Source organism: Sapajus apella, unplaced genomic scaffold (genome assembly GCF_009761245.1).
Source record: "Sapajus apella isolate SASKATOON/1434 unplaced genomic scaffold, GSC_monkey_1.0 scaffold19, whole genome shotgun sequence".
Taxonomy (NCBI): Eukaryota; Metazoa; Chordata; class Mammalia; order Primates; family Cebidae; genus Sapajus; species Sapajus apella.
In genome coordinates, this window is record NW_022436959.1 from 16,410,371 (window position 1) to 16,424,659 (window position 14,289).

General features: G+C 47.4%; 1 protein-coding gene across 1 annotated transcript; it reads left to right on the plus strand.

Annotated features, from left to right (window-relative positions):
- Positions 1-1,140: 1,140 nt before the first annotated feature.
- On the plus strand, positions 1,141-6,611 carry SP8 (Sp8 transcription factor). The gene is made up of 2 exons (XM_032287026.1): positions 1,141-1,309; positions 2,286-6,611. Exons 1-2 carry the CDS (start codon positions 1,289-1,291, stop codon positions 3,783-3,785), a joined length of 1,521 nt encoding a protein of 506 aa, XP_032142917.1. The 5' UTR covers positions 1,141-1,288; the 3' UTR covers positions 3,786-6,611.
- The last annotated feature ends 7,678 nt before the right edge of the window (positions 6,612-14,289 follow it).

The window sequence follows — 14,289 nt, forward strand, 5'->3', positions numbered from 1 at the left end:
TGGGATTTTCTGTGAAATTTTCTAAATTCCGAAAAACGCACTTAAAATTTTCACTCAAGGAAAAAACAACCCTCGCTGCTCCCTCCTCTATCTAATCCTTTTGTATTGAAATTTACTCGGCACCACGGGACAAACACACTTCCTCCCCTAGAGTGCGACGTGCACTTCTAAAGCAGAATTCCACCTCAGGGAAAAAAAAAAAAAAAAAAAAAAAAAGGCCAAGCATCAAAGAAACAACTCTCGGACGCGCAGGCGCGCATCCACATGCCCCAAACGCATCCCTAAAAATACCCCTGAGCCTCCCAACCTTCTATTTCGTTGGAACGCCGGGAAAGAAAAGGTGGGTATCAAGGTCTTCTTTTAAAATGTCGTGACGGTGTTTACGAAGTTAAGAAAAAAAAATCAGTCAAGATTTTAGGTACAAGGAGCCAGAGGAAGTCGGCGACGGGGGCAGCGTTTGTGAGTATTATTCACTAAGCCTCCGTCAACTTAGTTCCCCTCTTCAGCTCGACGGTCTCTCTTACAAACACACACTTTATTGCATTGTTCCCATTCCCCACCACCAGCTTTGGTGCGCGCACACAACACAAGCGCACACACACCCTCCCTCTTCTCTCTAGCACAAGCACATGTTCACACCCCTCCTTCTCCCGAACACCAAGAACATTCACTCCCCCCCATCCACTTTACTGCACGGTCCCTCTTCCCTCCCTAGTTTTCTCAGACTCACAGCTACAGTACGGTAAACTCACACCCTTCCCCTTAACATTTAACTGCTCTGTCCCTCTACCCCGCTTTGTCGCACACTCAGTAACCCTGTCACACAACCCTCCTTTTTCTGCACTTTCTCCACTCCCACCTCTTACCACACTGTCAGTTACAGTATCACACCCACATCCCCCCTTCCTCCCGTCTCCGCACTGTTCTCTCCTCCGCTTGGTCACACTCACACAGTTACATTGTTACACACACACACGCGCGCGCTTTGCGCTTTGTAACACACGCAGCCGCCCCCGCCTTCGCCCCCGCCCCCTCCGCTCCTACTCCCCCCTTCACAGCGGCTGCCCGCGGCGGCGCCGATGACCTCACGGCGCGCGCGCGGCGCGGCCCGGCGAGGCTGCAGATTGGCTGGCTGCGCCTCCGCGGCACTTCAAAGCCGGAGAGGGAGCTACAATTGTGGTGGAATGGGCGGAACTGATCATTGTATTGCACACCTCTAAAAAAAACACTGCCTCTGATTTATCAATATAAAAAAGATCCTCTGAGAGGAGGAGGGCACTTTTGTGTGATGGCAACTTCACTTCTAGGGGTGAGTCTCAGGTTTTTCTCTTGCTGGTTTAATTAGCTTCCTTTTATTGCCGATTGGAGGGGGTTAAAGTCTCCCGGGCCAGGCCACGGGCTATCAGTCTCTCTATTGAGAGCTTTTTTTTTTTTTTTTCTTTAAATACAAGTCAGTTTGGAGAAAAGAAAAAGGGGGAGAAGGGGGCAGAGTCACTTTTTTTCAGCGCAGGAAAACGTTCGAAGGGCATTTAGACAAGCCACCGCGCAGCGCCTGGCTGCTCCCTGCCCGGGAGACCTGCGCCCAGCACATTTTACAGGCGACGATTTCGGGGGTAAAGAGAGCAAGTTTTTCCTTCTGGGCAAAGTGCAGATTCTTCCCCTAACCCTTAAAAAAAAAATTTTGCAGCCCGCCTTGTCTCACAGGTACGTTGAACTCGTCTCGTTTTTACTATTGTAGATACGCTTTTTAAAAAAGAAAGAAAAAGCAGGACGAAAGAGTGAGCCCTACAGTTTGACCTCTTTTGGCCTGGGAGAAACAATCCAGGATGGGTTTCTGGGGACCGGAACAGGATTTACAAAGCTCTCAGGATTACAGGGGAAGCGCTCTTAAAAGCAGTCCAATGGTTTTCCCCCAGGCTTCTCGGCAAAGAAAACTTCCTTCCTCTCCAATCTGGACTTTTTGCTTGTTTGTTTCAAAGTGTCTGGGGCCTTGTGTGCGAGAACGTGTTGTTTTAGGTGAGAATACTTGTCAAACTCTTTAGCGTGGTGCTTTGCTCCCGAATCAGACCGCGGCAGCCAAACTTGTCCCCTCCTGTAGAGTAGGAAGCGGCCGGGCGCCGGGGCTGTTGGGGGTGCCAGGTGAGTTGGTGGCGCGCCGCAGCGAGAGATGGGGTGCAGTGGGGCGCTTTGGAGGCTACCGGATTACTGATGCACGTTTCTTCCTTTCCTCCCCCACCGGCCCTTTGCCTACCTCCCCTCCCCCACTCCTCCTCTCCTCCTCTCAGGAAGAACCGAGGTTGGGATCAACTCCTCTGGCCATGCTTGCTGCTACCTGTAATAAGATCGGCAGCCCTACCCCGTCTCCCTCCTCCCTCTCGGATAGCTCTTCTTCCTTCGGCAAAGGCTTCCACCCCTGGAAACGCTCCTCGTCCTCTTCTTCCGGCAGCTGCAACGTAGTGGGTTCCAGTCTCTCAAGCTTTGGCGTGTCGGGGGCCTCCAGGAACGGCGGCTCGTCCTCGGCGGCTGCGGCGGCCGCTGCAGCAGCTGCTGCTGCCGCGGCCCTGGTGTCCGACTCATTCAGTTGCGGCGGCTCGCCTGGCTCCAGCGCCTTCTCCCTCACTTCCAGCAGCGCCGCGGCGGCCGCCGCCGCCGCCGCCGCTGCAGCCTCCAGCTCGCCTTTCGCCAACGACTACTCTGTTTTCCAGGCCCCCGGCGTCTCCGGGGGCAGCGGCGGCGGGGGCGGCGGCGGCGGCGGCGGCTCCTCTGCGCACTCGCAGGACGGCTCCCACCAGCCGGTGTTCATCTCCAAGGTGCACACCTCTGTGGACGGGCTGCAGGGCATCTACCCGCGGGTGGGCATGGCGCACCCGTACGAGTCGTGGTTCAAGCCCTCACACCCAGGCCTGGGTGCTGCGGGAGAGGTGGGCTCGGCCGGCGCCTCCAGCTGGTGGGACGTGGGCGCCGGCTGGATCGACGTTCAGAACCCGAACGGCGCGGCCGCGCTGCCCGGCTCGCTGCACCCCGCCGCCGGGGGGCTCCAAACCTCGCTGCACTCGCCGCTGGGAGGCTACAACTCGGATTACTCGGGCCTGAGTCACTCGGCCTTCAGCAGCGGCGCCTCCTCGCACCTGCTCAGCCCCGCTGGGCAGCACCTCATGGACGGCTTCAAGCCAGTGCTGCCGGGCTCCTACCCGGACTCTGCCCCGTCGCCGCTGGCCGGCGCAGGGGGCTCCATGCTGAGCGCTGGGCCTTCGGCGCCGCTGGGGGGCTCCCCGCGCTCCTCAACTCGCCGCTACTCCGGCCGCGCCACCTGCGACTGCCCCAACTGCCAGGAGGCAGAGCGGCTGGGCCCTGCTGGGGCGAGCCTGAGGCGCAAGGGCCTGCACAGCTGCCACATACCAGGCTGCGGCAAGGTGTACGGCAAGACTTCGCACCTCAAGGCGCACCTGCGCTGGCACACGGGCGAGCGGCCCTTCGTGTGCAACTGGCTCTTCTGTGGCAAGCGCTTCACGCGCTCCGACGAGCTGCAGCGGCACCTGCGGACCCACACCGGCGAGAAGCGCTTCGCCTGCCCGGTTTGCAACAAGCGCTTCATGCGCAGCGACCACCTCAGCAAACACGTGAAGACGCACAGCGGCGGCGGCGGCGGCTCGGCGGGCTCCGGCAGCGGCGGCAAGAAGGGCAGCGACACCGACAGCGAGCACAGCGCGGCGGGCAGCCCGCCCTGCCACTCCCCGGAGCTGCTGCAGCCCCCCGAGCCCGGGCATCGCAACGGCCTAGAGTGACGCCCACCCTGCGCCCGCCCCTCTCCCAGACCTCCTCCCATCGCGTCCTCTTGGGCCCTGTAGGTCCCGGCTTCAACTTCAGCCTCTCCCTATTGCATCCGACTCGCTGTCTGTCTCTCTGTGTCTGCCCCTCCCCTTCCTTCTGTGACTTGCCTTTGTAAAGGGGATATGGACATGTAAGTAACACGCATGGCTGTCCCGGGCCCTGGCTTTCCCTCTCCACGGGTAACGCTGCCTGAGCCCGGTGCAGCCGTAACCCTCGCCTCGGTGGGCCTTTAGTTCACGTTCTCCCCTCCTCGTTCTCTCCCGCGTCACCCTCAGGTTGTGACGCTCATAACTTTTAGAGGGAAGAGGCCGCTGGAGGTAGAGCTGGACGAATCCAGTGCCTGGGAGACCGCGGGCCTCAGCCCCGGCGGGAGTGGCTGGGCTGAGTAAGCCTGAGCCGGAGCAGAGGGGAGGGTGAGACTAGAAGCCTGGGTAGAACAGCGCCGCCCAGGCAGCCGCCGACTTGGTTCCATAGCCGCTGTCCTGGGCAGCTCTGCTTCGGAGCACGCTGCCGGGCCGCTGGGAATCGCCGGGCGCGCTGCGCAGGCTGTCGGAGCTTGGTGGGGGTGCCTTTTTGGCAGCACCGAGACCCACAGCTTGCAGAGATTAGGTCTCCCAATGTCAGTTCTGCCTCTTTTTCTTTGTTCCCTGAGGTGGAACTGATGCAAGTTTCTGCAAAGGGCAGTCTTGTCGAATCGCTGCAGCAGCTTTCTTTCATCTTTATAGCATTTTTTTAAAAAAACTAAGGGAAAAATAGTAACCTTCCCCTTGGTTTCCCTTCTGTAATAGTTTTTTTCCTCTAGCGGTGAGCAAGTCTTTCTCTCGAAACTGCTAATATTGATCCCAAAGTTATTTTGAACGCATTAACTTAACTTATGGGGTGGAGGCGGGGGTGAGGGTAGGTGTTTTTTTCTTATGCAAAAATACTCTTTTCCGGTGAGACCAGATTAACTATCTCCGTGTTTGTCCTTTTCTACCTCGTTTTTTCACCACTCCCAAACATAAACCTCTGAATCTTTTTTTGTTTGTCCTGCCGTCAATTTGTATAGTGCCCATTTCTGTAAATTCTCGCAATTTATTGAATATCGTAGGGTTAAACTTTTTGTGTGTGATTTAAACTTAACAAACAAGTGAAGAAGCTATCGTTTATTTCAGACGAGGTTGTAGTTTAAATGCCAAAAGAGAGAAAATAGGAAAATAAAAAAGAACCTTTGTAAAATATATCTGAACCTAATGGTTTGTACAACTGGAGAATCGTTCTAGATTAGTTACCAATTAATATAACTCCACCAGTATAAGGGTGTGAGGTGCAGTTGTCCAGGAGACGATTTTGTATTTTTCTTGTACATTACTTCCAGTAAATATTTGAAAATATATTGAAGTAAACTTGATTTTTTTTTTTTGTCACAAGAAAATATTAAGAGTTATTGTTGCAGTTCTGATGAGCTGCAGGTTTTTTGAACTCACTTCTGGAGGTGCAGAGCCACAAACGCACTTTCGGGGCCTAGTTTTGCTTGAATATGAATTTAGATAGGTATCAAGCTGTATCTAAGACAATATTTGATAAATGTTGGATGACATTTAATTTAATGGAGCATGTACTTATTTGCATTTGCTGGCAGTTCAGGCATAGTAAGTGAGAGTTCTCCTATATTTCATAATAAGTGGGTCAGCCAAAACCCATGTATTAAATTGTCCAAGTGAAACTCGACTAACTTTGGCCTTTGTGTATTTCCTGAAGGTAATATTGTTAACTGTTAATAAATATTTCTGACACTACATTTAAATGTTTGCAGATTCTGCAAACTAATTGCTCATTGTAATGTTGAAATAATTTGGATATTTCACATTGAAATGAAAAGCCTTTCTCTGGAACATTTTAGATTTGCATTTTAAATGCATGAAATGTAATTGATTTATTTGTAATATTTTAAATGGTATTAATAAACTCAGATAAAAGACTAGGCCAGTTAATTTGTATTTTTTCCCCTTTTTAAACTATGGACATGTGCATTTTATCTTCAGTTAATTGTCTAATTTAAACAAAATATAACCCTGTTTGTGGTAATATTTAAATAATTACCTTTAAGATGTTAGATGGAAAGATCTATTTGGCAAAGCTGTGTTTTCTCTGTATACCAAGATAAAGATTATAGTGTCTAAGGAATGTAATTAATTATTTACCAGTAGATTTAGCTCATAGCATCAGGATTTACTGACCTCTTAAAAATTGTACTAAGTCACAATTCAAAGAAATTTCACCATTCTGTTTCCTTCTCAGTCTCCAGGAGTCTGGTTGTTGGCCGTTGATTGCATTTAGTATTTAAAAGGCCAAGCCTTACATTGGAAGATCAGTACATCTAAAGTAAAAACATGGGTTTGGGGATAACTTTTGTTGTTAGGAGGTGGAGGAGGTCAAACTAACAAAAGCTTTTTTTTGGCATTCCATGCTTAGCTAAAGATTATGTAGAGGTAAATATCAGTAGTAGATTCCTGTTGAAATGAGTTATCTGTTCTTTTAAAGTCTCTAAACAGCCACCAAAGAAAGGAAAGGTTAAACCTTAATCTATTTACTAGGCTATTGTTCATAGGTGTCAATGATGCCAATAAAAAATATTGTCTTGTTATGTCTAAGTGCATTTAAGCAATGGGTATTCCTTGAGCCATACTTTGAAACATAAAATACTTTAAATGTTGATTGATGTTATATCACTATTTCACTATTAGATTAATATTATTTTGAATCAAATTGAATAAAAAGTTAGTGTGTTCAGATTCTTACAAGTTTAGCTTCTTTCTTTCTGTTTGCAATCTCCCCACCCTAAGTATAGTCTTGGTATACAACTTGAACTGAAAATTTTCCATTGAAATCTATATATGGTAATTATAATGCATCGATAACAAGTGAAAATGCAAAGTGCATGAACATTGCAAATTCAGATGAAAAAACAATTAGGGATAAAAGATGTTTTAGAATAATGCAGCTCGTGTCCAAGTAGGTGACACCCTTAATCCTGCTGTCTATACAGGTATTTGAGGCCTCCAGTCTCTATGGTTTTAGACAAACAAGTTAGCTCTGATTCCTTGGTATACTATAGTTTTAAATAATGGTTTTAAAAGTAAAATAGTCTCTTTCTGTCACTTTCTTCCTAGGAAAAACAAGCAGAACACAGTTTAAGTGTTGTTTCTTTTTTATTGAAAGTTGCAGTGCTGAGGGATTCGGAAAGAGCGGTTCTGAAGGAGTTAAATGTAGTGGCAGGTAAGAGGAAAGCTGCTTTGGTACATTTATAATATCAGTTGCATTACATGCAGAATCCACATTGATTTAAGAGGTGGGTTATGACAAGGACAAATATTGTCTGGAAGAAGATTTCTTTGGGGTGGTTTATGGGGGACATTTTTTTTCTTCTGTACAGACGTGCAAACTTTCACTTTTTTCCTTCTGGCTCCTTACCCTTCTAGCTTTGCTTAGTTTATTTTGGTGGTAATTGAACAGTATTTCTAGCTTAATTTTCTGCAGAGTGGGCAGGGTTCTCTTTTTAAGGATGAGTATCCTCTTTTGGGAAAACAGAAGATGGAGTACAAAATTGTGATTTATTTTTCCTGCTTTGTCCTTGATAAAGCACCTCCTAACAGTAGCTGGAGGCTCACTCAAGTGAAGTCAAAGGCCAGGTCTCACTTTGAACCAAGGGACAAGCTTTCAGTCTGGCAGATCAAGATAGAGTTAAACTAGTTGTTGACCTGGAGGTCAGGCCAGCATATATCAGCCCACCCTCCAGAGACGGGAAAGGTCTGCCAACCCAACCATTTTTGCATTTCCTACCTCATCTCTTCTATAAACTTGAACGTTTCTTCCCTATCCTGCTTTCTCCTTTTCTGGCTCCTTCCTCATCGTCTCTCTTTGTGGATGACCTCTTTCACTGAGAAATGTGACCGTAATTTGTTGAGGCTGGATTATCAACTGAAATATTTTATGCGAGAAACTTAATTTAAACCAATGTGATGACTTCCTCTCAGAACAACTGATGCTGGAAAAAGCTCCTGAATGACTTTGCCTTCCTTCCGCCTGCTCCTACCCCAATCTTGGCATAACTTCCCAACTGGGCTTCCTTTGGTTAGAGAATGCTGAGATTAAAATTTAAAGACAAGCAGGCGATGAGATTGGATTTCTAAATAGGCAGATCGATAATTTTGCCATCATTTTCATCTCCTTCATGGATCTTTTGGTGAGATTATTAAATGGAATGCTACTAAAGGCTTGTAGAGGAATTTTTTTTAAATAAATATTTTATTGTAGAGGATTAGCTCAAAGGTTAGATGATCTTTTTGGCTGGTAAAGGAGGAAAAAAGTATGGATTTTATTATTCTCTGGTTGCCTAAGATGGTAAAGATATATCATGAGAATTTAAAAATTTTGCTCAATGTTTTGTACCAACAGTCTCAAAAAGGGATTGATTTGATGCAGGTATTTTGAATAAACTGTGGTTGTTCAGTTTACTACTGATTTTTGTTGCTCTGTCCAAACAGGCATTATTTCTCTTTACACTCCTAAGTGAACCCCAGATATTACCAATGTCTTTATCCTTCTGTCTCTCTTTAAAAGTATGGTTTCTACAGTTGCCTCCTTCCTTCCTCCCTTCCTCCCTCCCTCCTTCCCTCCCTACCTCCCAGTCTCCTTCCTTTTTAAAAAATGGCCCAGCAGATCAATTCTGTGTCTATATTTTAAGAAAATGGTGTTAAAGTAAGGAATCGAAAGAGAGTGATGCTGTACCCATTTTAAAGTCAGGGCTTTGGTTCTGGGTAGAATCTTTTGAAGACTGCTCAATATACAATTGTTGATGTTATTTTAAAAATAAGATTCAGAATTTTCTCCCTATTTATTCCTGCTTCCGCATTAGAGGAAAGCCGCTAATTCCTTGCTATCCTGGACCCTAGCCGCTGCGGTTTAAGGGGATGCGCGTCAGTGGCCATGTCTGTAGATTCGCTGCTCTCCCAGTGAGCAGAAATGTTGATTTGCTGCAGCTCAGGAGAGGGGGGATCTATTTTCCCTGGTCCCTCGGCGCCTGTTTAATTTAATTTAAATTTCTGCGAGTCTCTTGGCGGTGAGGAAGCAGCCTTATACATTTTGCTTTGGTCCCTAACGAACAGTCGGGGCTGCAAGAGCTCAAGGGACAGCGGGGAGGGCTTGAGGTTACCTAGAACTAGGAATAAAGCCCCGCTACAAGCTGCCGCTTTTCCTGGCATTCTAGTGTCGTTCTTGAAAGACCATCTACCTGGGAGGCTCTCCCTACCCCCCACCCCCAGCCCCCGCTCTTGTCATCCAGGCTGGAGTGCAATGGCGCAATCTCGCATCACGGAAACTTTCGCCTCCCGGGTTCAAGCGATGCTCCTGCCTCAGCCTCCCGAGTAGCTGGGATTGCAGGCGCCCGCCACCACGCCGAGCTAACTGTTGCATTTTTAGTAGAGACGCGGGTTTCACCATGTTGGCCAGACTGGTCAGGAACTCCTGACCTCTGGTGATCCGCCCGCACTCGGCCTTCCAAAGTGCTGGGATTACTGGAGTGAACCACCGCGCCGGGCCCAGGGCTACTGCTTTTTAAGCCCATTCCTCAAATTTGCTTCTCAGGCGCTAACTTCGTGCTGCTGGGAGGGAACGTTGGCAGCAACCTCTGCTTCTCTCGCAGGGCGCCGAGCCGAGGTCCGGACTGCGCAAAGCTCCCCTCGTTCTCTTTTGGAATGAATTCACGGGAGGTTTTAGCCCCGGGAGGATTTCCTGGCCTTTCTAAACGCTACCCTCCGCTTTCCTCTTCCCAGCTCCTCGACGTGCCAGGTGCTTTGAGAAAGACCCTGGGGACCTTCCGGGGAGGGTTCCGAGCTGTCGAGCCACAGGTTCCGCCCGTGGGTAGCAGCGAAGAGTGGGGCGGTGGTCTGGGATCTCCCTGTCAGCCCAGACCCAGATCCCGGGCCGCCGCTCCCCTCGGACTGCCGGCCGAAGCAGCCCGGCGCCGCGCCCACCGCACACAAAGGCGCCGCAGCCCCGCCGGCTGCACGGACAGCGAGCGCCACCCTGTGCCCTGAGCCCGTTCTGCAGCGCGCCCTGCGCGGGCTACGCCGACCCAGCCCGCTCCAGTCAGTCCCGGGGCTCTGACCTTGGGCGAACCCACGGGGGGAATCGCCGTCGGGTGCCTCCCCCCGCCCCGCTCTCACCTCTGGGCTCTCCAAAGACGCTCGGGCCGGACAGGGTGAGGGATTTCCCTCCCTTCTTTTCCCTCCCTCGCTTGCTCTGCAGTTTCCCAGTACCCGCCGCTGCCCTTTGCCATCCTAGCGCCTCGGAGCCCCGGGCCTCCGTCCCACCCTGTCCCGGGGGGCCGGGCCTGCAGGTGCCACCGGAGCCTGCTGCGGCGCGGACAGACTCAGATCCTTCTTCCCGAATTTATTTAGCTGTCTCTCTGTCCTGGCCCACGGCTGCCTGCCCTTCTTCACCTCCTGTGCTCTTTCTTGGCCAAACTGCTTTGTGTTCACTCGCACCCGCCTCCTCTCCCCAGCGGCGTCCGACAAAGTGCAGCGTCCTCCATAGGTGGCAAGAGTTATTCTTGTCATTTCCTCATGGGGTTGCCAGACTCGAGTGGAGGAATTTGAGCACCTTTCCCCACACTGTTGTCATAAAGAAGGCACAATTAAGTGTGACTGGCTGTGAAAACTGTTTGCCCTTTTTAGTTTCAGAAATCAAAAAAGTTTAGCTACCCTAAGTGACTATCTTAAGAAAAAATGTGATGGATAGGTGAATGGATACAGATAGAGAATCACTGAACCTGTTGAACAGAACTCTACTGCATTGCACCCCAAATCCAACAACCTCTCGTGGGCTTCCTTCCCAGCACTCTTCTCTCCCGACTCTTTGGGCACGGGGTCTTTGGGAAGTGCTAGCAACATTCTGAAGGCCCCTATTATGGTGATATTTGAAAGGAGATCTAGATAGAGCAACCCCTCGCAGAAGAGCGTCCTGCTCGCTTTAAAGGTCTTTATTCGGAGAATGTACCTGCATCTCCCCGGGCTGCCTGAAGAAAGGAGCCGGCTCCTGGTAAACCTTTCCCCACCCCCACCCCCTGATTCCTTTAGGCGCCTCTAAGGTCTTAGGCCTTCTGGTCTTGGAAGCTCATCGCACAGGTTTGGATCTGTGAGTTCCACTTTGTATTCTCGAGATATGCCAAGGATTTGGCTTTTATGGATAGTTAGACACGCACGATCTACATGCATTTAAAGCATCCTGTGATGGGACTGCAACACATTATCTTCTCCCGCACTTATATTGAAGGAACTCTCAGAGCTGCACACCTGCGCGTGACAGGGCTGCAGCCATGCCCCGCCCGCCCCCCCCCGCACCCTGTGGCTAACCCACGGGCTCCACTGACCCCAACCCCCTATAGTGGGGAAGGAAGGGAGTCGACTCTCCTCGCTTGCGAAGGCCCTGCAGCCGCCAGTAGAAGCAATCAGGCCTCCCGGAGCTCCAGGATATAATTGACACGTCCACCTCCGGAGCCGCCAACACTCTCCTCCCTCAAGCCAGCCGGCGTTGTGAGCCCCACCCCCACCCCCTCTCTCCGGGGTCCGGAAAGCCGGGAAGCACTGGAATGCCGAGTTCTCTCACCCTATTGTGCCTAGGTGTTGCAAACCACTGGAGGACAGAGCTTCGCGCTTTGATCTCATGTCCCAGTCATTCTTTAGCACAGAGGGGTGAGTTTAAATTAAATTTCTCTCTCTGCTGATAAGTCGTAATGGGCCTCAGAAGGTGAATAATTATGCAGTAACATTTCATGGGTTGTTGGAGTGGGAATTCCCACTGCGCTGTCATCAGGAACAGAATTTCTCTCCTACGCTCAATGCTAAATGAAGCTTCGCAAGTAAGCCACAAGTGTCTTTCAAATCTCTATGCAGATGATCTAGTTCTTCCCTACTCACCTTTGTTGCCCCTACAAATCTGTGGCGTCATTTTTTTCATTCGTAGTTTTTAAGTGATTTAAGAATACTTTAAAAATCAGTACTAAAGGATCTTATTTTTGAGGTAAAAAGAATACTTAGCTTTGATGATTAAATATGCATTTTTATCAAGACAATGCACACACTGATGAAAGCTGGGGCTGCATTTTCCTGGAAAAAGGCAGATGAGCCACCTGGGATTTATGTCCAAATGCCCGGATTTAGCCTGGCCAACTATCTTCACTTCTTTTAGTGAAATAGCGCTTTTTGGCTTGATTCTTGAGAAGAATCCGGACCTGAAGTTGCTGCAGGCATAAGATTTGATCATTAGTGTTCTGAAGGTATCTAATTTGCAGTTCAGAAACTGACTTACCATGCAGGAAAGCTAAAAGGAAAAATGCTTTGGCTGCTTCACTCAAAATAGCCACCTGCCTAATAGAAAGTGTGGACTGAATTCTTAGAGATTTCAATTTCTATTTAATTTCCCTCCAAGCCCGAATAAAAAAATAGCATCAACAGTTTGGATATTGTAAATGGGTCATGACATTTTGATACCAAAAGGAAAATCAGACCCTTAACTTAAAGAACTCTCTAAAATTATAATTTAAAGGCACAATGGAACTCTTTATTGTTTTGTTTTTTAAAGAAAATCCTTTATACTCCTATTCACTTTAGTGCTTCATTGCATAGCATTTTCGTTGTTTACATTTTGTCCCTTTACATTTCTTCCTTTAAATGAATTAAGCTTGCTCAGCGTTAAGATTTCTAAATCAACACACAGAAACTGGAGCCTACTTATCAAGTTTTCACTCCTCTCTTGGCAACTAATTTGAAAGGGCCCAAACAATAAGTTGATTTACATTATGCTCATTTTACCCTGAACTCTGTGTGAATGTTGAAAAACCCTTAATAAATCACCTTGGGTTATCTTTACATCTTTGGGGGAACAAATCCTTCCAGCTTTAAGTTTTTTAGCTATTCCATTTTAAGCACTGAAATAGAAGAAAGAAAGTAGATGTTTTTCTTTTTTCCCGTAGAGTTCGAGTGATTGTCTAGTTCAACTGAAAATAAAGGATTTGTACTGCCTAATTTTGTACCCAATTTAATGCCCCTAATTATGTAGGCACCCTATCATCAGGTTTCCCATCATTTCAGGAAGTTTTGTGCTCATTCTTGTACACTGATCAATGCTTCATTTCTGTCTTACATGCCTATCTCTCTCTTATGATTATTATTTTTTTTCTAAGCAGGATCTTTCCCCTTTCAGTTTAACAAACAATGGTCTTCCGGAGGATGGGGAACTAGTGGCAGGTGGAAATGTGTTTAAAAGATATTCACATTATTTAGCCTTAAAAATATTGAGTTTTATGTACTGTTTAACAGAATTTACACACTTTTTCTATAGATAAATGAGGTTTTTATTTAGGGCAAAATATCTTTTTATAACATTAAATTATATTTCTCCCCAACCTTTAAGAAAAGAAAGTTTTTATAGATGACAATTCAGTGGCTTTTTACTCTGAGGCAAAGAAAGTTTTGCTCTTTCTCCCAATAAATAACTATTTGACTTAAAACTACAGTGGTTAAGGTAGACATACAGTATACTTCCTGTGTCCTCAGTATTACAACTGAATGTTGTCATAGCAATGAACAGAGAGCATTAAAACAAACTTGTAAATATTTTGGCTACAGAATACTGCATAATTTTCAGGTACGTACACTTTGTAAAAAGCATATGATATATTAATAATTCATTTCATATATAATTATTAAATTAGAAATACATTGTTTAGTGATTTGTTCACTTGAGTGTTTTAGTATGTATATCCAGGAAAATCAGATTTGGTGAAATTTTCATTCTTGAAATTCTACTTGTTGTTATGTAGAGAAAATATTACTTTCACAATAGGGGTATAATAGATCCCTGCTGTAAAGAAATGATATTAATATTTATGTCCGTGAAGTGGTTTAGAACTACTTTTATTGTTTTATGCTGCAAAAGCCGTGGCATTTTTTTCCCCTTCACTTTTTGAGTAAACTTTTTATTTTGTAATAAGTTTAGATTTACAGAAAAGTTGTAAAAATAGTATAGAGTGTTCTAATGGTTTTCCCTGTTGTTAACATCTTATATTATGGTGGTATACTTGTCAAATGTGAAATCAATGTTGATATAGTTAAGTTTTTTTTTTTTTTTTTGAGACGGAGTTTCGCTCTTGTTGCCCAGGCTGGAGTGCAATGGCGCGATCTCGGCTCACCGCAACCTCCGCCTCCTGGGTTCAGGCAATTCTCCTGCCTCAGCCTCCTGAGTAGCTGGGACTACAGGCACGTGCCACCATGCCCAGCTAATTTTTTGTAGTTTTTAGTAGAGACGGGGTTTCACCATGTTGACCACGATGGTCTCGATCTCTTGACCTTGTGATCCACCCGCCTCGGCCTCCCAAAGTGCTGGGATTACAGGCTTAAGCCACCGCGCCCGGCCCCT